This window comes from Bombyx mandarina, chromosome 22 (genome assembly GCF_030267445.1).
Source record: "Bombyx mandarina strain Sakado chromosome 22, ASM3026744v2".
NCBI classification, from domain to species: Eukaryota; Metazoa; Arthropoda; class Insecta; order Lepidoptera; family Bombycidae; genus Bombyx; species Bombyx mandarina.
In genome coordinates, this window is record NC_143228.1 from 8,794,316 (window position 1) to 8,819,622 (window position 25,307).

Below are 25,307 nucleotides of genomic sequence, written 5' to 3' on the forward strand. Positions count from 1 at the left end.
GCATTAGCTCATACCTGTAGGTATTGTGATACCGGGCATATGGACCGGGTATTTAGCGGTATCCATACCTACAAGGCCGGGTTGTAATGTAGCAGGTATACAGGTATCTAAGTTTAATAATGTCATCAACAGATGGCGCTGAACAAAAATACTGAATCGCGCTATCTGTATATGTTAAGTTTGAATGACTTGAGTAAACCATCCACGTTAGACTATGCAATAATGAGACTTCGATCTTTAATACTAACTTTCGTTTCGGTTTGATTAGTATTAAACATTTTTGATATCCTCCTTCCTGGTATTACTGGGATCCAAGGAGGTACATATACTATTAGACTTGCGCAAAACGTCACTTCCCAATGTAATATGATATGACATCACCTTTACAGACGGGTGATATTACTCTAAAACATTACTCGATGCGTTCAATAGATACTGTGACGACGAATACATTGTATCTCTATACACCCGAATCATTACCTAAGTGATGTGTTCATACTTTGTACTGTAATACATTGTTATATTACTTGACAGAGATTGATTGACTTACTTATTAATATATTAATTTTATTTTTTACTTAATATAATTTATTGTGGGATGAACGGATTTCATATGGCGACTTAGACTGCAAATTGAGCTCGACAATAATGTTAATATAGGAGAGCAGTAGACGCATTGTTTCGGCACGGTCTCCTCAAAGTGCATCCAAAGAGGACTGTACTTTCATTTAGACGCCATTCTTTCACTTATTAAACACGCATTAAAACAAATAATAAAACTATCTTCAAACAAGTGCTTAAGTAATTAAAACACAAAAATTAATATGAAATATTACTAAACAATTACGAGCGACTAGCGATTTTACAAAAGTTGCGAATAAAAAATTAAGTATAATAGCCGGCAAACTTCTTGAGCATTTGTTGACGTAGTGGGGGTAAGTTTGCGCATGGTACACTCACGTGCAAAAACATTATTTACTCTGCGTCATAATGCAATTAAATTATTAAAATCAACATATGTATTTATTTATATATTTATTAGAACATCAACAAAAAATATAGGTTAATAATTGTAATAATTTAATCTTGGGGTAAAATAGATATTCCTTCTATTAAGCCAAAACTAGAGCTGTTGCCAGGTCTTCGTTCAGTTGAAGCGAAGCTGGTATTTGTAATTTTTTTTTCGTTATCATAATCTTGACCATTATCATCATCACTGTTTTCATCACCCGAGTCGCCATCATCGTGATAAGTCGACATAGGGCTCATCGGTGTAGTTTACGACTCGGTCGGTTCGATCTTCTTTTTTGTCTATAATTAATTATTTTTTGAAGATATTCGATTCGTAGTAATCGAATGTTACTTTTTTCAATTACCAGCTTCCGATTATTTTCTGTTTTTTTTTTCCATCTGAAGCCTAGCTCTTTCATAATTCGTCGTAAACTTCATTCCGAGCCATTAAAATGTATATCTTCTTTAAAATTTTCGAAGCCTTTCTACGATACGGAGTTTCGCTGCTTGTTATGTAGTTATTATGATTACATCTTTTTATTACAGATTGAACGAAACTATCCATTCCGGTAACTTTCTTCTTCCCTGATCTTTTCTTACCCGGAGTCCCAAGCACGATGAGCAAGCCAGAGCCTTTAGCTTCGTTAATAACAGTACCTAACAGTGCACCTAACAGTACTCACTGATGTTTTTGTTGCTTCCGAAGTCTGTTTTACTTTTTCCATAATATCATTCTTCCCCTGTTTTATAATGAAGCAATATACGTCGTACACAATTTTTCTACCCTTTCTTTTGAATACTACACCAGTTTGTCGCGGCATAGTGTATTTTTTATAAAAAATCAACAAACACTCAACAAATAGCAATGGCAACAAAGTCAACAAGCAATTATAACAAAATATAACTTAACGATTAATAACGATAGACTTTTCACTGTACGCAAGCGTACTTTTGGGAGCAAGCGGAACGAAGGCGCGGTGCGGGACGCAAGGCTCGACTGATCTACCAATAACGCGCTCGATACGATTTCCTCTGCCGTCGCGCCTCACCCTCACCACCAAAGTGATCTAAAATTCGGTTCTGCGCAGTCAAGGTCATTTGCTCACGATGTTTGCCGGTTACTATAACTACTTGCGGGGAACTACCGGCTGGCCGCATAAAAAATATAAACACAAATACCTATATTAAAATTCAGACGTACCATAGGTATAAAAATGTACCTAGCGGCCAGGGCATACGGTTCAAAATCACTAGGAATAATTCCATGTCGCTTGCTCATTTATTTTGCGTAGTGCACAGCACGTCAAGCCATCGCGTTGCAGCGTCGATGGGTCTGTCGCTCGCTCGGTTCCGTTCGTGTATTAAGCAACATTACACGACAAAGAAAGAAACATGTTGGGCATGTTGGGTGATAGTGTGATGTTTGTTTCCTTCGCGTAATGTGTGATGTTGCATTACATCGTAGAGTAATATTACCGGAGTAATATCACTCGCATTACTTACACATGTCTAATAAACTGTATATCTGTACTAATTAATATATTACAGAGGATTTGGTTGAGTATTCTGTATTCGTTTAAACGCATAGCGGAGTACGATTTTTTGCAGTATAAACGACAGGAGGTGAATGGTTCTATGTACAATGCATGTGCCACTATCATTGATATATAAAAATGTATGTTTTCTAATACATCATTCGTTATGACAATTATTATGCAAATAAACATGCAGGACAATGCTGTGTGGACCCAACCTTAAGTTAGCAACATAATCAAGTTTGAGCCCTGTGAGCTCACTTATTAATTCAGCGAATCTAGAATAATGGTCGTGGTTATTTGAATATGTAGAAAAAAAAACGCCAGTGTTATGTAGTATAGTATGAACAGCTGATAATGGAAGAAGTACAACTTGCCAGTTGCCACACGGTTTGAACTTTTATTATTCAAACATAACTCCCTTACCACAGTTCAATGTCTGCGTAGGAGATTGCAAAAATATCTATTACTAATCAAACCGGAACGAAAGTTAGTAATAGAGATCGAAGTCTCATTATATTGTATTGATTCAAATCAGAATCGGCATTCAACTCACTCAAACGTAACAAATAACAACAGCGCGATCCAGCTGTAATGTTCACCGCCATCTGTTGATAGCATTATTAAGCTTTTGCGTTTCCTATGGTGCTCAATCGGGTTTCAACCACACGATAGGTAGGATATGAATTTAATTTTCGCAACTGCTTAGGTTTTTACCATCACCTATTGAAAACTATTTGAAGAGTGCACAAATTAATTAAATTGCATGTGTTATTTACAATGAATAAACTGTAATAAACTTGTCTAAAAACTTTATCGTCATTTTCACAATCATTCTAACGGATATTACCGGAGCCCATAGAGATAACAATGTGAATACCATCGCTAACTATGAGACTTGAGGTTGATGTTGCAATTGTATAGTAACTGCGTATTTTAAAATTTTTGCAAGTTTAATTTTTGTTACACGGTGTTATTGTTTCCTCACCGAAGGCATTGATGAAAATACCTACGATATGTAACTAAGTAGTATGTTTCATTTAGGAAAAAAGCTGAGTTGAGTTATTATATAATTTACTTTGTGTTATCCTGTTCTATCTTTTTATGACGACATTCATACATCAGATAGGCGACTTAATTTGGGTCACAATATAGAAATAAAAGAAGAGAGATAAATATTGAAATTGGGAAGCCTTAAAAAAGATTTTTAACGGAGACGCAGATATCTGCTCCGGATGATACCTCATACCTTGAGTATCCCGGCTACGTATTGGAGCACAACTTCCTGCGTAAAGCCGGGGTATGCGTATTCGTCCGGGCTGATGTCTGTTGTCGCCGTCTTCGGGGCCTCGAACAACGGGACCTGTCCCTCTTGTGGCTGCGCGTAGATCACGGGGGCCGTAGCCGAATCTTCGCGTGCCTGTACAGGTCCCACAGCAGTGATGCAGGTTCAGCTCTGTTTGAGCATGTGCAAGAGGGGACTAACCACGTGCTTGAGCAGTACCCATCTGCGGAGGTGGTGGTTCTTGGAGACTTTAACGCTCACCACCAAGAGTGGTTGGGGTCCAGAACCACTGACCTCCCGGGTCGGACTGCCTACGATTTCGCCTTGGCCTACGGCTTCTCCCAGCTGGTGACACAGCCCACCCGTGTCCCAGATATCGAGCTGATCCTGACGTCTGTGCGGACCGACTTAAAGACGTGGTGCTCCAGGGGATGGAATTGTTCATTCCCTCCTCTGAAGTGCCCGTTGGGGGTCGCAGCAGACCCTGGTATAACAATGCCAGCAGGGATGCTGCACACCTCATGCGGTCCGCATACGTGGCATGGGATAATGCCAGGAGACGTCGGGATCCTAACATCTCAGGGGAAAGGCGGAAATATAACGCCGCTTCCAGGTCCTACAAGAAGGTAATTGCCAAGGCGAAGTCGGAGCACGTTGCTAGAGTTGGCGAGCGATTGAAGAGCTATCCCTCCGGGAGCCGTGCTTTTTGGTCGCTCGCCAAAGCTGCAGAAGGAAACTTTTGCAGGTCTAGTCTCCCACCACTGCGCAAGTCCGATGACAATCTGGCCCACAGCGCGAAAGAGAAGGCTGACCTTCTGGTCAAACTCTTCGCCTCGAACTCGACTGTGGACGACGGGGGTGCCACACCACCGAGCATCCCCCGGTGTGATAGCTCCCTGCCGGATATCTGCTTCACACAATGTGCAGTCAGGCGGGAGCTCCGACTCCTGGACGTTCATAAGTCGAGTGGGCCAGACGGCATCCCCGCAGTGGTTCTGAAAACGTGCGCCCCTGAGCTGACACCTGCGCTAACGCGTTTGTATCGCCTCTCTTATTGCACTAACAAGGTTCCGTCTTCATGGAAGACTGCTCATGTCCACCCTATCCCCAAGAAGGGTGACCGGTCGGACCCATCGAGCTACAGGCCTATCGCGATAACTTCCTTGCTTTCCAAGGTGATGGAGCGAATTATAAATACACAACTCCTGAAGTATCTTGAAGATCGCCAGCTGATCAGTGACCGACAGTACGGTTTCCGTCACGGTCGCTCAGCTGGCGATCTTCTTGTATACCTTACTCACAGGTGGGCTGAAGCCTTGGAGAGCAAGGGCGAGGCTCTTGCTGTGAGCCTTGATATCGCGAAGGCCTTCGACAGGGTCTGGCATAGGGCACTTCTATCGAAGTTACCATCTTACGGAATCCCCGAGGGTCTCTGCAAGTGGATCGCTAGCTTTTTGGATGGGCGGAGCATCACGGTCGTTGTAGACGGTGACTGTTCTGATACCATGACCATTAACGCTGGCGTTCCACAAGGTTCGGTGCTCACTCCCACGCTTTTCATCCTGTATATCAATGACATGCTGTCTATTGATGGCATGCATTGCTATGCAGATGATAGCACGGGGGATGCGCGATATATCGGCCATCAGAGTCTCTCTCGGAGCGTGGTGCAAGAGAGACGATCAAAACTTGTGTCTGAAGTGGAGAACTCTCTGGGGCGAGTCTCCGAATGGGGTGAATTGAACTTGGTTCAATTCAACCCGATAAAGACACAAGTTTGCGCGTTCACTGCGAAGAAGGACCCCTTTGTCATGGCGCCGCAATTCCAAGGAGTATCCCTGCAACCTTCCGAGAGTATCGGGATACTTGGGGTCGACATTTCGAGCGATGTCCAGTTTCGGAGTCATTTGGAAGGCAAAGCCAAGTTGGCGTCCAAAATGCTGGGAGTCCTCAACAGAGCGAAGCGGTACTTCACGCCTGGACAAAGACTTTTGCTTTATAAAGCACAAGTCCGGCCTCGCATGGAGTACTGCTCTCATCTCTGGGCCGGGGCTCCCAAATACCAGCTTCTTCCATTTGACTCCATACAGAGGAGGGCCGTTCGGATTGTCGATAATCCCATTCTCTCGGATCGTTTGGAGCCTCTGGGTTTGCGGAGGGACTTCGGTTCCCTCTGTATTTTATACCGTATGTTCCATGGGGAGTGCTCTGAGGAATTGTTCGAGATGATACCAGCATCTCGTTTTTACCATCGCACCGCCCGCCACCGGAGTAGAGTTCATCCATACTACCTGGAGCCACTGCGGTCATCCACAGTGCGTTTCCAGAGATCTTTTTTGCCACGTACCATCCGGCTATGGAATGAGCTCCCCTCCGCGGTGTTTCCCGAGCGCTATGACATGTCCTTCTTCAAACGAGGCTTGTGGAGAGTATTAAGCGGTAGGCAGCGGCTTGGCTCTGCCCCTGGCATTGCTGAAGTCCATGGGCGACGGTAACCACTCACCATCAGGTGGGCCGTATGCCCGTCTGCCTACAAAGGCAATAAAAAAAAAAAAAAAAAAAGATCAGTTTCGACTAAGATATTTACACTGAATACTGTTATTGATCTAAGGGCTTTGGTTTTTCTTTAGAATTATTATGAAACATTTTCAAATAATATGAATAAAGTAGGTAGGTATGTCCTGACCTATCTCCCATTTTCCTGGAGTCCCATAGATATTTTTTTTGGTACAATTTTTCCTTGTTATGAAAGGCAAGGGGATCTAAGCCCATACAGCCTTAGTCCCATAGATAATATTAAGATTTCAAATTTATTATCCACTACCTTTTTTTTTTTTTTTCCCTACCTAAGCTGATAGCCTTGAGAGGCTATATCAGCGTAACCCTAACTTTTGTAGGTGAGCTCACGGGGTTCAAACCTGATGACGTTGCTAACACGAACCCTAGCAAGAGCCGTGCTTCGCAGAATCTACTACCGGATCGGAAACGTGACCCACTGAGAAGATCCGGCGAGAAACTCAGTGGGCTGTGTCTGAGAGTTAATTTACTCGTCGAGCCCTTCGTCGCAAGCGACGGGTTCGACGAGAACGGTGACCGGTGCTTGAAGTACCTAGAAGCACCGTTAGTGGATCGGGAGGATCCGAGATGACGTGTTTTGGGCGACGTCGACTGCTTTCCATTCTGTCCGCAGGATCGGGAATGATCCCCTACCCATGGAGTTAATAAGTACCGTAAAATGGGGCGATTAGGGATCGAGAGGTGATTGGGGAAAAACCAAGAAAATCTTTCGACGCGCAATACTAGTTTTTTAATCGTTGCAAAATCTTCCATTTTTGTAGTGTAATAGTAGAATGATGAAAGTTCACAAAGTAACTCTGAATATGCATTATAATAGCTGCTAACTTACAAAAAATCGCGTTTCAAATTAACTTCTTGTCTTGATAATTATTTTAGTGCTAGAAACTTTGCTCTCTTTTAATTATGGAATGAACATTAACGGAGACCGCGCTCCGTTAATGTTCATTCGGAGTTGTTCGATTGCGCTGAACTAACTTTAAGTGATGAAATAGATGTTTTTTTTAATTGTCTCATAACTTACAGGAAAAATCTGTCGCGGATAATTTCCCAAGTAAATATAAATTAATCATAAGTAATTAAATAAATATATAAATATAAATATAAATAAATAAATTTCGTCCCCAATAACCACAATTTCTGGGTAAATAGGGATAACACCTATTTTTCCTTAAACTGGAATGCTAATTACATAGCTTTGAATTGGATAACAAAGATTCCCTCAAGACTCAATCATTTTGATCCTGATATAGCATTTTAAACATTAACAACTACCTTAAAATTGTTCATAAAGTTGGAATTTGTCCCTAATCGCCCCATTTTACCGGTACCTACATCTATGCCACTACTGTACTACTTATGTCAAAGGACTTTTTGGAGGGAACGCGAGGAGTGAAGTTGTGTGATTTGTTTTATTTTGTCTTAAATGTGTATTAACGATGGTTAATTAACAGTTTAATATCTGTGAAAGTGTACAAATGTGGGAAAGTGAAACAAAGCCGTTGGACGTAACTTCTCGGAATCCTCCAAAAAGTCTACTGAATAAATCTCAGTAAATGACCACCATTTTACTGAGATTATATTTCATCCCATATAATCTCATATCATTTAATTTAATTTCATCCCAGCTGATTAGTCTCAAATTAATCATCTTCATTTCATTTCACTCCATATTATAATTTTTCACAAAAATATTCTCATATCATCACATTTTATTTAATTTCATGTCATATTTCATATTAATCAACTTCATTCCATTTCATAATATCATATTTTACAAAAAAAAAATATAGAAAAGATTAGGATGTATGGTATGATACCTTTGTCTTTCCATTTGGAAAAATAAATTTATTACTACTACTGTCTACTACTGAAATTAAAAAGGTTTAACATTGTTTTTTTCGGTTTTGTACTACAGTTTAATATTCTATGAAGAAATATTATTATAGAATTAAGAACGGAATTCAATGGAATCCACTGTGTCAGTTTCAAAGGTAAAGTATTTTTTTTATTTACTGCTTAAAAGTAATGAAATATTACTGTTTGAGAGATATAATAATTAATTTTGTTTTTCAAATTACAGGGAGTGTTTTTATTTCCAAATGGATTTCAAAACTCGAAAACTCTTTCAAAGAAAAAAACAAATTTATTGTTTTGTAAATTATTTCAAGAAGAATGTTGGTATCTTACTTATAGAAAAAATTGGGAAGCTATTAAAACTAAATTAAATGTAAGTTGAATTCAGAAAATACTGAAAAGCTGTTCGTTCATACAGCCATGAAAAAAAACTTTGTCTTGTAAAAACTTAAACAGTTATGTCTTAAGCTTCAATTAAGAGCTACTAAAGATAACTATAATTCAGGAGACTAATCAATATTGTTGTTTCCATATTTAAAAAAAATCATACAACTCTTTTGTGTCTTAATTTCTATTATTGTAGCCTTTTCATAGAGTTTTAATTTGATGTAAAGCAAAAATGGGAGTAGTAGTAAATTATGGTAGTTACTATTTTCAAATGTGTCCTGAATACATCTAAACCATCAAAACCCTAGCAGCAGATTGAACTCAGGTCACTTTATACCTATAGTAACCTACCCAACTTATAGTATCAGCTTAATGAGTTTCTCATCCATTGTTGTTGCCATAAATGTTACTTTCTATAAGTAATTGTTTATACTATGTGTACCCAGCCTTAGTTGCTTTGATTTTGCTCCAGTGATTTTATTACTTGATAATTCAAAATATTGAGTAAGGCTTGTGCATTGATTTTTTTATATTAAGTGCTGCTTATTCTTACATGAATAAGGAATAAAACATTTTTCAAAATGTATGTGTATATCTTTTAAAGGAACTCAATCAAAGGTCTTACAGTATGCTGTTGCATGATATAGTAAATTATATAAAGCAGTTTTATGGAAGTGAAGAAGCATTTATGTTGGAAGGAATAATTCCTAGCGCAACACTACTAACTGGGGTTAGTCAGCCTGATCATGTATCACAATTTGATGCACTCATAAATATAATAAAGTAAGTGGTGCCAACTATAATAATTGCATGTAGCCAAATGAGCAAATATTAATAGCTGTAATATATTAAGACTAAAAGTATAGAGTAAGATAAAATTAAATATGGAGATAAAAATGAATGAAATAAAATTCAGGATACAGTTATTTGAAAATTCAAATTGATGATAAATTACAATTGCATTTATTACCATACCATGTTTATTTATTTGCTTTTAATATCATATGCATACAGATTAAGCATAGCAAGGTTTCATTGTCTACTAAACAAATACTTAATTTTAGGACTGAAAGAAAAATTAAAGAAATAGCCTAAATAAGACTTGCTCAATCCCGAACCATAAACTGGTAGTCATAATCAGTTCATTCCAGAATGCAAGGGACTATTTATTAACTTTAAAAATTCTTACAGAGATGAAATAAGTCCTCATGTGGGAATAGTTAATTCACAAGATTCGTTATCATTAAAACATATAGTTGAGAACATGGTTTGGCAGTTGATTGGGAATGATTTAGTAAGTGATGTCAATCTATTTAGAAATGTTTTTGTAACACCAATATATTTTACTAGTTTGTATTGTGACTTCTATGAGATATGTAAGTGGCTTACAGGCTAACAACAGAGAGACAACTCTTTCATCACAGTGCTTGGTATCAAAGTACTGGATCGAGATACTGCCAAGTTGACATTTAAAATGTTGGTAGTTCTGAATAGAACCAAGAAGCATGCCTGCATACAGACCTATGTCATATAAATCCCATGTTCATTTCACATGAATTACATAGCAGCTACTTTCATTTGACTCACTACATAAGGTCATTTGTTCTTATAAATGGTTTGAATCGTCAGGTTCTATGAAGGCTCTTTAGCTCTCTGTTTATCATATGATTTATAGGGAGTGCTCTGAGGATTTTTTGTTTTTACCTCCTGTAGGCGCAAGAGCATACAGCTCATCTGATGGTGAGTGGTGACCGTCATTCATGGACATTAGTACTGCCAGGACAGAGTTTGCTAGAGGCAGCCACTCCCTACAAGTTTGTTTGAGATGATCTGGTCATCTTTATGCCATCATACTGCCGTGACTGGAGCAGAGCTCTCCTATATCATCTAGAATCACTGCGTTTATTCCTAGTGCGTTTCCAATGATATTTTTCGGCACTTACCGTGCAGCTTTGGAATGAAATTGTCTATGCAATAATTCCTGATTACTATGACATGCTCTTCTTCGAGTGAAGTTTAAGGAAAGGACTATGCAGGAGTTGTGCCTTTGACATTGCTAAAGTTCGCGAGTGACGGCGACAAAAGCTATAAAAAAAGAAAGTGAATAATTTAATTTTTCTCCTACCTACGCCGAAAGTTCGGTTTTCTTCCCGCTGTACAGGGAAGAAATAGTAACTTTTCCTCCCAGGGTACAAGTGCGCATGCGCGTTAGTGTCTACGTCTGCTCTCACGCACCTATAATTAATTATCCGCCATTGATGTGCTCGGGTAATTTGCAATATTGTGTTTAGTGTAAAAGTGAAATAAACAAAAGGCAATAAAATTTAATAGTGAAGTATTAAACAAAGATGAATTCATCAGACAGTTCTTATTCAATTAGTAGTACTTTATTTAAAAATTAAAAAACAGTAAAATTGTTTTGTTATGAGTATGAGGGGGCTCCGCCCCCCTTACGCCCTGCCAGGGCCTCGCACCTGGACCCCGGCTCGGTACTCCACGAACTTTCGGCCTGGTAGGAGAAAAAATAGTATGTGCACCGCGGGAAAAAAGTAGGGCATCTCATCCCGCGTGTTTGCCTCTTCTTCATTGTTTTTGTTTTGCATTAAAATTTGTATATGAAATCTTTACATTTTTTTTAGTTTTATAATTTTCTATTCTAATTTTTATTATAAATAAAGTTTCGTAAATTATTAATGAGAGTCAAAGTATCTGCGACCCGCCAAAAAAAATTAAAATTTCAATTGGACCATTGATTAAAAACGTTGCTCACCCTTGTTATAATGTAATGTTTATTGTTATTTGTTTCTGTTTGCAGAAAAATGACGAAGAATGCGATGTATTATCAACAAAACATAAATTAAAAAAGAGTCAATGTACAATGAAAACCCTGAAAACGTGGTACCATTCAAAATATACAAATGAATCTACTAATAAGAAGAAAAAATCAATTTCGACAAAGACATTAGTAATAGTAATACCTGACTTTGAAAGCTTTAATTGTCACTTGTTACAAGATTTTGTAATGATAATAAGGTAAAAGTATTTTTACTAACTTCATATATCAAATTCATGTAATGGAAACTAAAAATTGAAATCAATATTTAAATCTACATCATTGCTTACAGTAGTAGATTATTATGATAGTAGTATAGTATAGTAATATTTATTGATACAATTAAATTAAGAGTTCGATCTCATGTATAGTGGCGTCAGTCACTTTATTCCAGAAGAAATATAGGAAGACTAAGTAAGCTATCTGCTGTAAAATAAGAAAAAAATATAATTACAATAGTAGGAATATGTTAAAAAATGATTTACAATTTCTACTGGTAATAAATATAGTTTTAAATGAATGTCTAATATAGTATAGTATAAAATAGTTACTCAATTTATTTCAGTTCCTACATATCGTCATTGCCCATAGTGCTTGTTTTTGGGGTGGCAACATCTGTTTCGGCATTGCACAAGTCTTTCCCATATGAGGTGTCATCGAAACTTTTAATAAAAGTTTTTCATTCACATTCGTCTGCGGTTTATATGAATCAGGTTAGTTTGTTGCTTCTCTTCTTTCTTTAGATAATATGTAAATATATAAATAATCTAAGAAGGAACTGGAACATATTTTTTTGACAGTGTTAACCACGGGATAGATAAATAAGGTTGGAAAGGCCTTTGCTCTAATTTTGTATTAGAACCAGTGTCGCCGCTTCATCCCCACTATTTTAATTTCTACACATACACACACTGTGATTACAAGTAGTTCGCACACAACAAAAACACCCACACATAAATCTCAGGACAGATATTCGTTCGCAAACTAGCACAAAACACCCGTAGGCATACACACTCACACACGCAAAAAGGCAATAAAAATGTTCATACACGCTAGTGCTTGATAAAATCGATATTCTTTATCGATAAGTTATCTGATGAATGAATGGGGAAATGAAACATGAAATAAATATTGAAAAAAAAAAACTATTTTACTTTTATTAATTACAAATAGTCACTGTCGCTGGAATAAAACGTATTTGTTAAGCAGTTGGCGCTTGCTATTAATTGCGAATGAATTTTTCAAAACTAAGTGTATTCTGATTTTTTTTATGGTAAAATCATTTTCAGTAAAATGTTTAGAGCAAATAGTACTCGTCTTTGTCTCCAGTTTCCTCTACCTGTCACGTCAATCCATTGTTCCCTGGCGTTAGGTTCTTTAGGAAACCTCAAATTTTTAAGTCATAATTTTTAAGTGCATAAGTCAAATAGCATTTTACTTAGATTTTAATACGTCTTAGACAATATAGTAAATACCCGTAAATGAGAGGTCTACATGTCCCTTTATATTATACCTTCACTTTAATTCAATGATAATAATTCAATAATAATAATACATATTTATTTTACTCAAAATACGTCTCACTAAGAATATACTAGGTATCATTAATTAAATATAAAATAATGCAAAAATTATCCATGTCAAATGTCAATATAGTCGAGAATTCTGTCGATGATTTTATTTCACCACATGGTCACCTCACTATCGACAAACTGCACCACGGTCAATCAGGACAAAGGCCGAAATTTCAAAGATTGAAGTGTAGAGAACGCAATGCATGTAGTACATTGGAAGCTGACTTGGTCATTGCGTTCATTGGGCGAGTACACATCGCGCAATGTATGCTATTTATAACTTGCTGCAATAATATTGTTAATGTTTGGAATTTCATAATGCTCAGTATATTTTTATGTTTTAGACAAATAATATTGTAATTAAATGGTAATTTCGACTTACCGATCGAAAGATATACCTCTTCGCTCTATACTTGAGGTCTGATTTTTTGTTTTACAAGTTATAATTGCACAACACGGCACTATAAAGCGGAAATCTGTTCGCCAAAGTAGTCCGAAGCGCACTAAACGCGGTGAATGAAAGAATCGGTCGAGTTATGTTTGTACAATCATAACTGTGGCACGCTTGCCCCGCCTACATTACCATTCCAACCTTATTTATCTATTCCGTGGTGTTAACTAATAAACATGAGGTGGATAGTTATAGAAGTTTTAGACGTTATAGAAGGAATAGATGTTAAGCATTGCCTGCTTGCTTGTTTTGAAATGAAAAATGCAAGCGATGATACACATTCAGCTTTTAAAATAGAAAATAATACTCAAATGGATTCTCGGACCCGATTTTAATATAAATTGAACAGGCGTGATCAGTTTTTTATTTGAATGTTAACCGTGTTGTTTGTTTAGCTGGAAATTATTTTTACTTTGCCATAAATGTCTAAAGGTTAATCTAATGAATAAAAATATTTTTTTTCATTACACGCAGCTAATGGAACATTGTGAGGTATTTGATTTACGTGGGATATAAAGGTGGCTTTGTCTATGTATATTGGCACCTATCAATGTTCTGGCTTGGACAAAATCTCCCAACTGGAATAATAAACGGAACATCTCAATCTTGCCAGACTATAATTCGCCACCTGTTATCCGTTGATGGTACTACGTCACGAATCTTTATTGAAGTATCGAAAGATCTTATGATTTTTATGTACTTCAAAAACGGAGTCTAATGTTTATATTCGAATATTCACAGAATACAAAAATGTTATTTGTAATTATTTCTAGTGCTGGTCACGACGAAAGATCACTGTGAATTTAACTCCATTTATATATTTATATTAAAAATATTGATCACTTGTACGACTGAGTATCACTTGGGAACGGTTCGACCGATTAGGTTGAATTAATTTTGTTTGTATTCGCAATGTAACGCAATTAGTGTGAGTTGAACGTTGAAAGAAAATATATATAGTACTATTGATAGGCACAGCGGAAGGGCAAAAGACATCACTAGTGATTTAAAAAAAAATTCTTTACGCACGCTTAGTTTTCTGTTTCACACGAGAAAGTAACAATGACTTCAGTCTCCGATTTGAAACGTTAATGTAGTTCCCACAGGACAAATCCAGTTTTGTACAATTATTATGTATGTAAAAAATTGTATTTATCGAATTTTATTGTATCAAAGTACTTACTTGTAATTGCTAATTATTATACATTACTTATTATACAATTGGTACATATATTATAATAAATAAAATCAGCTAACCCCAAGAAAAGTGTTGACGAAATCCGTTCAGTTGTTTCGGAGATTAGTTGAAAAAAAGAATTGGTTCTTGTTAACAATACCGCATGGAAGATATATTCAAAGGCATTTAGTAAAAAGCTGTTATTTTTTAAATAAAAAAGGATATGTACTTCAATGTTATATACGTACATATTTTTATTGTTTTGAGGTCTGCCTGTGCATATTTCGTTTTTAATTTGTATTATGTTTCTGAATTCCGGGACCGTCGAGTATCGAACGTTTGATTGTGTATTGAAATAAGTGAAATATAGTGTAATTTATTATATATTTAATAACGTTTCAGGTGCTAGAAGATATATTTTTAACGCACACAGTTCCATTTCATTTGTCCGGGAAAGCGTTCGAATTGCTCACAGACGTTTTTCTTTTCTACGATTTTTCTGTCAAAGGATTGGTGCAAAGCATTAAGGTAAAATTAAATCTTTATATATATATTCTTCTAAACGGCTGGACCTATTTGAATGGTTTTTTTTGTATGCGTTAGGGTGGCACCCTGGATGGTTTAGATTCACAATTAAGGCAGATGGCGCTGCAGTCGGTATTTAGGCTATTTATCTTTCCAAGAAATAATTTATATGGAAAAACAACGGTTGCCGGGGCCAGCTTGTATATTTATTATATATATATTATATTATATATAAAATTTATATTATATTATATTTATATTGTATATTATATATAAAATTTGAAGTCGGTGTTGCTTAAAATATAAGACACCCGGCTATGTCGGTTGTCAAATTCCATTGGCAGATATCAATTACCCTAAGGAAATACGTACTTAACTTTATGCTCACACATGGCTTGTGCGGTGAAGGTATGACTTCGTGTTATAATAATAAAAATTAAACATGCAAAAAATATAATTTGCGCAACTACTATATAATTGAGACATAAACCTCAAGTCTCAAGGGCGACTTCTATGTTGTTATGTCGATGGCTCTAATGACCCGTGACTACGTTCGTCCCCGTGCTATGGAATAAAGAAATAATTAGGCCGTCTGGTGTAGTGGTAAGTGACATGGTCACTACACAAGGGGGTCGCGGGTTCGAACCCCGCCAAGGGAAGATATTTGTATGATAAATATAAAATGTCTTTTCCACGGTTATGGATGTATATTATATATATAATATGTATGGGTATAATAAAAATCTTACATTTATTTCCCGTTATCTGGTATTATTTATTATTATTTATAGAAGCCGTGTTGCAAACTTGTAAAAATGTCTTATAGAGAAAGAAAAATGTTGCTCCTATTTTTCTCATTTAAATCATGAGAGGAAGACATTTCATTCTTCAAACCTTAACTAGAACAGCTATAATGACCTTTAATCATGTTTTTTATAATTATATAATATGTAATATAACGCAAAAGTTGTTACTGTAAATAGGCTGAAGACCTCGCAATACCTGGGGTTATAGGAGCTTATAGACATCATGTTGAAGTTGCTACTGATCTAGGTTTATTGGCATTGTGAGTCCGACAGGGTGGTGATCACCAACTGCTCTATTTCTACCACTAAGTAATCTTGCATTCCGATTAGAGGGATGGAACATTTGTCAATACGATCGAGACTTTAACAAAATATCCTTCTTAACTTACCCATATTTATACTCTATATCTATACTAATATATAAATCTACAGTGGTTTTTACGGATATTCCGTTATAACTACTGAACCATGCATCCGATTGACTTGAAACTTGGTATCCATGTAGAAAATTCATGTACTTAATGGATAGGCTGATATTTATATGAGTGTTGGACTCCCTACACCAGTTGCGGGGGCGTTAATGATGAGCATTTTTGTGGGGGTGAGAAATAATAATGTTAATTTTAAATGCCCAGCGAAGCGGACGGGTACAGTTAGTCTGCCCATACGCGTAATAAAAAAGAACAATTTCAAAAAAATATTGTTACAATTTGAAAATTTCAAAACTTTTTTTTGTTTTTTACAGTATTGTATGATGGATCATTTTTATGGTGACAACACAAAGGCCCTCTGTTGTAATCGTGAAGACCTTGAAGAAGCCATTCTGAATCTAAGTCCGAATGATCTTGAAAGTATCAGACAACTAAAATCGTTCCGACCTTACCTCGAGAAACAAGACTGCCGAACGAAAATAAGTCTTTTTGGAGACGATCAGTATTTCAGGGACGCTCTGTACAAAGAGCTGATGAAATTGCACGATTATTTGTATAGTTTTTATTTGTGCGTGAAATTGTTGTCGACGCTGATCAAGGACATACCGAACAATTTGCTAGGTAAAACGGTAAGTGCATTTCTGAAAATCATAGTAATATTTTACTTTCCTGTGGTTTGTTGTTGTTTGCTAGCAACATTTAGTTGCATTAGATGCGCATATAAACACTCTTACACTGACACAGTAATTCTCATCTATTGCCTTATGGCATTCTTCTGTTTCGCCAAATTTTAGTGTGTCCCCAAAATTACTATCGTAAACTATTGTACACAGTGTACTATAAGTAAGTAAGCGACTTTTAAATTTATGTTTTGTTTTGTGTACCCTAATTTTTTTTAATTGTTATAAGTTGCCGCGAAAAATCGTTTTTATTAGTTATTGTAAATAGTTACCGTTGCTCATGGACATCAGCAATATCATTGGCACTGCGAAGTCGCTGCCTACCAAGCTTGAGAATCACTGCTCTAACATATAGCTACGCGCTGGGGTTCGGGATAAATAAAAATTCCACCAAAGTGCAACTTAGAACTGTATTTAAAACTTAGAACAGTCACAGAACACTTTACAACTCGTAATTCACTTCTTCCGCTTCGCTACAGGTGATCCGTTCGTAGTTTCGCTTCAAGTATTTCCGATTACTAACTGCCTCCGTGCTATCGCTGCAACGATTTTACAGTCGATACGACATTCCTAGAATTATCCAGAACAGTCTCGATGAGGCCAGATATGTATTTGATAATAGATGGCGTTGTACTTCTTGAACGCTCTCGATTTTACTAGTTCTTTTGATATTCGTTTCTGCTATTCGACTATAGCTGGCGTTGCTCTTACAATATCAAATAAATTAGAATTTCATTATACAGGAAAAACGAAATTTATTTTCCTTTTATCATAAACATAAGCGCTAAAGATCGTCAGCAAATAGTTTACGATATTCCCCTAAAAAAAAGGGTGCGTGTACTTATGTACGCGCGTAAGAAGTTATACTTTATTTTTATAAATTTTTTATTTTTTTTAAATATGAAATATTTAATATTTAACGTTAATAATTTAATAATATTTAGTATGAATTATATTAAATAATAATTTTGTCATTTATATTACTAAATAATACATACGGATAGTTAACCTCAATTGTATTGGAGCACTTAGGAAGCTTGATGAGCACAGTTTTTTCACAAATATTTTCTAATATTAATTAGTATTGATTTAAATATTCAATTTAAATCACTTCTGATTATAATTCAGACGCACATATAAAATTCGCACTTGTATAATGAAAACAAAATGAAAACATGTGTTTTAAATGTAGAAACTCAAAGCATGTGAATAAATATTATAAATATAAATACACAGTGAACAGAGGCGGCGTGCGTGCCAACATGCGCCACTAAGAGAGTTTCCATTTCTGTTTTGTTGGTAGCATTTTTTACGAGTGTACATGCGCGAATGTTCACCTGCGGCTATATTCAGACTCGCCAAGTTACGTCGATCGTATTGTAATGATCGATTTAGTGGGCAACTTCATTTCTGTTAATTATGTGTCACGGTGCGCGCGCATCGTAAAATTTCACTCTCATCAATTTTTCATAACGCGCCTAAAGAAGTATAACTTCAATTCAAGAAGTATTTTCTAATTAGTTGAATTAGATTATCAATTGGAAGAAATAACCCTACACACAGTATTTTTAGATATAATATGTCTGTATGTATGTTTTTATAAAATTTTAGGTACGCGAAGTCTACACGAAATGTGCCACCGAATGCATCACAGACACGCCCTCGTTTAAGGAATGCATGCAGTTACTCAGTTTCCAGTCTCAAATTAAAATCGTCGATACCATCACTGGTGCGTTGAAGTTGCTCAATTCTCATTTACAATCAGTTTCGCCGATCAAACCCCTTCAGGCGACACCGAAGAAGAATAATAATAACACGGATAAATTGTTTGCACACCGCGAACTGGGTGAAAGCTTCGCGAAGACAGTTCGCGTTCATTTGATGACATTCTTGAGGCAACTCGAAAATGCGAACACTGAAGCTAGTATTAGCACAGCAATGGATACCGATACGAATGACAACGTTGAGAATGTACCGGGAAGTAGATATAAACTGAAAGAGGTGTGTTTGTGTATATATTTATGTAACATAGTTGAAGTCGTCGTGGCCTAAAGGATAAGACGTCCGGTGCTTTCGTGTTGAGCGATGCACCGGTGTTCGTTTTTTTTTTTTTTTTTTTTTTTCCTACCTAAGCTGAGAGCCTTGAGAGGCTATGTCAGCGTAACCCTAACTTTAGTAGGTGAGCTCACGGGGCTCAACCTGACGATGTTGCTAACACGAACCCTAGCAAGAGCCGTGCTTCGCAGAATCTACCACCGGATCGGAAACGCGACCCACTGAGAAGATCCGGCGAGAAACTCAGTGGGCTGTGTCTGAGAGTTAATTTACTCGTCGAGCCCTTCGTCGCAAGCGACGGGTTCGACGAGAACGGTGACCGGTGCTTGAAGTACCTAAAAGCACCGTTAGTGGATCGGGAGGATCCGAGATGACGTGTTTTGGGCGACGTCGACTGCTTTCCATTCTGTCCGCAGGATCGGGAATGTAGTTACCGGCGGCCACGATGAGGGGGTTCTCGTGTCGTGCCGCTTTATCGAAGTGGCGCATGGACGCCGACTGCAGATACTTACTGATGGACTCTAAGTCCAGGTCGTCATGGAGGTCGACGTTCCTGACGAACCACGGGGCTCCGACGGCTATCCTGCAAAAACGGGATTGAATGACTTGGAATGATTTCAAGTGTATGCGGGCCGCGTGAGCGAACACTACACTTGCATAGGTCATGACGGGGCGTATGCAAGTTTTGTAGAGTGTCACCTTATTTCTAAGGGACATTTTACTTCGCCTACATATCATCGGGTAGAGACGTCCTAGAATGAAGGCGGCACGATCGCGTACCGTCTTGATGTGTGGGCGGAATGTCATCCTACTGTCTAGGGTGACGCCTAAATATTTGACCTTCGGGGCCCACGATATGGGCTGGTCGAACATCGTGATTGGGCGAACGGCGGGGGCGGAGGTGTTGACGCGCCTAGTCGGGAGGGGGATGCTCAGCGTGGTGTTCGGAGGGCGACCCCTTTTGAAGAGCACCGCTGTGCTTTTCGTGGGGTTGATGTCGATGCGCCACTTCCGGAACCACTGTCCCATGGTGGTGGCTGCGGTCTGAAGTCCGGTGTTCGAATCCGGGTACCAAATTTTATAATGAAATACATATTTAACAAATGTACACCATTGACTTCTACGGTGAAGGAATAGCATCGTGTAATACAAATCCAATCTGCAAAACTATAATTTGCGTGATTACTATTGGTAGGACATCTTGAAGGGTGGGGCAGCCGCTGTAACTATACCGAGGTCTTAGAACTCATATCTCAAGGTGACCACATTTACGTTGTAGATGTCGATGGGTTCCAGTAACCACTAAAAACCAGGTGGGCTGTGAGCTCATCATCTGAGTGAGTCAGTCAGTGAGTCACCTTCATCTAAGCAATAAAGAAAAATATAAAAAATAGAAAAAAAATGACTAAAGTAAACCTGACATGTATGTGGTGTTTCCTTCGTCATTGACTCTAAAATTAATTTCAGTAACATTTTTTGTTGACTTATTTTCATGAAAGGTCAAATAGATGTTAATACCATAATGATTTCAATAAATGACTAAAAATCACACTTAAAGATACGTATTTAAGATCGAGAGATATAATTGATGTGTAACTTTTTTTCAGAAATTGTTAAAAGCGACTCGAGTTGAAAAAATTCAATCGGAATTCGAGATGATACGTTGCAGGTTTATAAGTTACCTCGAAGAAATGTTCGCCAAGGGACTCCAGCCTCCGCACACGCAGACGTTTCACGAAATAATGTTCTTTAGTGACATATCGAATGTTAAAAAGCACATAGTAGGGGCTCCGCGGGGCGCCCTGCACACCGCGCTCAGCGACCCCGCGCACTATCTGCAGGTGAGCGACACACGGAAGTGACGACGCGGTCCGTGGTCAGCACTATTATATACTGCTAGCTGTATCCGACCGCTTCGCTGGGCATTTAAAATTAACATTATTATTTCTCACACCCCCACAAACATCATCATTAACGCCCCCGCAACTATTGTAGGGAGTCCAACACTCATATAAATAATAGCCTATCCATTAAGTACATGTATTTTCTACATGGAAAAACCACTGTATATTTATATATTAATGTAGATTACATTATTATTACTACACTATTATATAAAGACAGTAATGTCAAAGATGTTTTCTTTATCTAATTAGGTGGGGTCGGCACAGCTAATTTTTCTCTTCTATATGCCGTCATCTCAACACTCACTCCTCTATCTCTCTCATATCGTCATTCACACATTCCATCCATATCTTCTTTGGTCGACCTTTTCCCCTTCTACCTTTTACTACCATTTCCATACATCTCCTAGTCACATGAACCTTCTCTCTACGTATCACATATCCATACCACGTTAAGCTAATAACAAAGATATATGAGGCAGAAAGATTCTTGAGTACACTGGTGGTAGGACCTCTTGTGAGTCCGCACGGCTAGGTTCCACCGCCCTGCCTATTTCTGCCGTGAAGCAGTAATGCGTTTCGGTTTGAAGGGTGGGGTAGCCGTTGTAACTATACTGAGACCTTAGAACTTATATCTCAAGGTGGGTGGCGCATTTACGTTGTAGATGTCTATGGGCTCTCGTCCACCCATGAGTGGAGACCACGCACTGGCAAGTGCAGTTTGGGTCGACCATCTACCAGATGAACCGACGATCTAATGAAAATCGCTGGGTGACGTTGGATGCAGGTGGCAACGGACCGGCCGCACTGCAGATCGATTGGAGAGGCCTATGGTCAGCAGTGGACACCTATGGGCTGAGATAATGATGATTAAAATAAGTCAAATCACGTATAAAGATTTTTTTGTGAAGTCGCTGAAAAATGTGTAGTGGTTTTGACAGCGAAATATGATCGTGTGTAGGTCACAACGATCTTTAATAATTTGAAGAGTTGAATACCTTATCACTGATTTATTAATTTATTAATAATATATTATGTACCTAGTTTAAATACTGTTACGTGCTGGTGTTCGGGATAAATAAAATTCAACCAAAGTACAACTAAAACTGTATTCAACACTTAGAACACTTTACAAACACTTTACAATTCTCAATTCGCTTCTTCCGCTTCGCTTTAGGTGATCCGCTCGCTGTTTCGCTTCGAGTATCCCGATTACTGACTGACTGCGTGCCATCTCTGTAACGCTTTTATAGCCGATACCACATCCCTAGATTTATCGAGAATATTACACATATCTCTAGTATTGTGTTTCCGCTATCTGACAATAGATGGCGTTGTACTTCTCGAGTGTTCTAGGTTCTACTAGATCCTCCGATATTCGTTCGACTATTGGGCGATAGATGGCGATACTCTTACCGGCGTAACAATACGATACAAAACTAACAATTAATTTCACGTCTTTTTTTGTCCTGTTGCTACTGGTCCGAATATTAGACAAATTTTATATATTATTGTGGATATTATCGGTTTCAGACGCGTGTGCAAAATTCCAAGTTAACCGGATGTCTTGAAGTCTTTGAAAATATATAATGATACAATGATACATACTAATTAAGCTGATACATGCTAATTGAATTTGTAATCCTCCTGTAAGACATTGTAATCCTCAATCGAAACTACTTTTGTCTAATTGAAGTGACGTCTGTTTATTCTCAGTGCTCATGCTGTCGGCTTCCGTCGCCGGAGAGCGTGGCCGGAACGCTGCCGGACGTGTGCCTCGCTTACAAGCTGCACCGGGAGTGCGGGAAGCACATCAACCTGTACGACTGGCTGCAAGCCTTCGCAGCCGTCGTCAAGCCCGGGGAAAACGACGAACAACGACATCACGATCCGATCATACAGTAACGTTTTATACATCATTTTGATATTTGTAGTCGTCGTGGCCTAAAGGATAAGACGTCCGGTGCATTCGTGTTGAGCGATGCACCGGTGTTCGAATCACGGGCGGAGGTACCAATTTTTCTAATGGAATACGTACTTAACAAATGTTCACGATTAGCGTCCACGGTGAAGGAATAACATCGTGTAATAAAAATGAAACCCGCAAAATTATAGTTTGCGTAATTACTGGTGGTAGGACCTCTTGTGAGTCCGCGCGGGTAGGTACCACCACCCTGCCTATTTCTGCCGTGAAGCAGTAATGCGTTTCGGTTTGAAGGGTGGGGCAGCCGTTGTAACTATACTGAGACCCTTGGAACATATATCTCAAGATGGGTGGCGCATTTACGTTGTAGATGTCTATGGGCTCCAGTAACCACTTAACACCAGGTGGGCTGTGAGCTCGTCCACCCATCTAAGCAATAAAAAAAAAAAGAAAAACCAGGTAGGATGTGAGAGCATCCACCCATACATACAATTAAAAAAAAAACTTGCGAAAATAAATGCCGCCCGGATCACGCTGTTCTGTTTATGACGCCTACTTGAAGACATAGGCTTGTAATAGCTCTGGTAGCCGCTTAACTTCACCAGGTGAATCGTGACCCCATGAACATTCGCGAATGCAACTCACGTTGTTTTATGTATAAATAATATAACAGAGCTTTCTCGCGTAGGTAAAAAAAAACAACCTCGCCTCGAGCCGCCTCTAATACACTACCCAGGGGAATTCTCATGATGCGGCCCATACCAAACTCTCCTATTTAAAAAAGAAATAATTAAAAAAAGAGCTTTCAAAAAAATGAAAAGCACGGTGACGTCCAGATTCGACCTTTAGATTGGATTTCATTCATTTAATTCGAATGTTCTCGAACTCGTATCGCAAGAACTCTGCCGATGAACACGGACATAAATAAGTGACTTGTTAGCAAGAAACTAGGAACACTAAACTACTAAGAGTTCATAAATAAAACAAGTCTAGATTTAGATTGAGTTCGTCTTAACAATTTTGCTTAGGAACAGTTAGCAAAAGATTCGATGTTCCCTCTGCATCGTGATTTAACAATGACTAGGGGTTCCCCAGCAGTTGAAATTCCACTATAATTATTTGTAATTATAAGTTTGTCCACTATTATGTTTCTATTGTCAAAGACTTATACTTCTATAATCACAGATTTCGCCAAGACTACACTATAGACAAATATTAATAAAGACAAACATAAAATCTTTCTTTAAGGGATTTTATGACCTGGTAACTAAGACCTTTAGGTCATTTTAATTTTAATGAAAACTTTTGCCTTATATGAAAAATGTTATTATGAAATGAAATGAAGTTGATTATTATGAAACATGGCATAAAATGATTTTTTTTTATTGCTTAGATGGGTGGACGAGCTCACAGCCCACCTGGTGTTAAGTGGTTACTGGAGCCCATAGACATCTACAACGTAAATGCACCACCCACCTCGAAATATTGGTGCACGGAATCGGAGCACGTTGCTAGAATTGGCGAGCGACTGAAGAGCTATCCCTCTGAGACATAAGTTCTACGGTCTCAGTATAGTTACAACTGCTACCCAACCCTTCGAACCGAAACGCATTACTGCTTCACGGCGGAAATAGGCGGGGTGGTGGGACCTACCCGTGCGGACTCCCAAGAGGTCCTACCACCAGTAAATACAACTAGACATATAATACAACTATATAATACAACTAGATATTATGCCTCATGGCTTTGTCCGCGTTCAATTTTGTAATTCAGTTTACATTTATATTTATAGTACATGGCTGTCGCATTGTCTAAAGCGAAACAAATTACTGCTTCGCGGCAGAAATGGGCGGGGTGGTGGTACCTATCTACCCTTGCGGTGTGTAATGTAATCGTTGGTTTTTCAGGTCGAGGTTCACCCGCGCGGTTGCCGAATTGCAATTTCTCGGATTTATTAAATCATCAAAGCGAAAGACTGATCACGTAATGCGTTTGACTTGGTAATGTTGAATGTACGAAATGTTTTTTTTTTAAGTGTCATTGTATGTTTTATTTATTTTGATTAAAAGTCTTATGTTTTTTTGCTTTTCTTTTTTTTTCTTAATTTCGATTAGTTTCATACCTATTTGTGTTTTATTTCCAAGAAATTAGTAATCACTGGGGCGAAATAAAGTAAGTTCTTTTAAATTTACTATTAGTTTATGTGCTCGTGGTGAGGCAGAATGGCATTTGCAGACAAATTAATCTCGAGCAGTTTTTATAGTATCCTAGAATTTCAACACTTAAGATATTTTTTTA

At 37.9% G+C, this 25,307-nt stretch overlaps 1 protein-coding gene across 3 annotated transcripts; it reads left to right on the forward strand.

The window, feature by feature from the left end:
* The first annotated feature begins 7,771 nt into the window (after positions 1-7,771).
* Orc3 (origin recognition complex subunit 3) lies at positions 7,772-25,089 on the forward strand. 3 transcript variants are annotated; one of them, XM_028176046.2, is made up of 12 exons: positions 7,772-8,399; positions 8,489-8,635; positions 9,254-9,432; positions 9,841-9,943; positions 11,465-11,682; positions 12,048-12,195; positions 15,087-15,212; positions 16,761-17,075; positions 18,738-19,127; positions 20,789-21,022; positions 22,802-22,986; positions 24,917-25,089. In XM_028176046.2, exons 1-12 carry the CDS (start codon positions 8,373-8,375, stop codon positions 25,011-25,013), a joined length of 2,169 nt encoding a protein of 722 aa, XP_028031847.2. In that variant the 5' UTR covers positions 7,772-8,372; the 3' UTR covers positions 25,014-25,089. The 3 variants fall into 3 exon arrangements, with proteins under 3 accessions (XP_028031847.2, XP_089592897.1, XP_028031848.2); XM_028176047.2 differs by having other exon boundaries at positions 8,288-8,399; positions 9,254-9,379; XM_089736771.1 differs by lacking the exon at positions 9,841-9,943 and having other exon boundaries at positions 7,773-8,399; positions 9,254-9,379.
* The last annotated feature ends 218 nt before the right edge of the window (positions 25,090-25,307 follow it).

Bases quoted from the DNA above. Each gene is read 5' to 3' on its own strand.
- Orc3 (XM_028176046.2), top strand. From the start codon at position 8,373: ATGGAATCCACTGTGTCAGTTTCAAAG. The intron at 21,023-22,801 runs GTGAGCGACACA...GTTTATTCTCAG, and splicing joins ACCCCGCGCACTATCTGCAG to TGCTCATGCTGTCGGCTTCC. The intron at 22,987-24,916 runs GTAACGTTTTAT...TTGGTTTTTCAG, and splicing joins CATCACGATCCGATCATACA to GTCGAGGTTCACCCGCGCGG.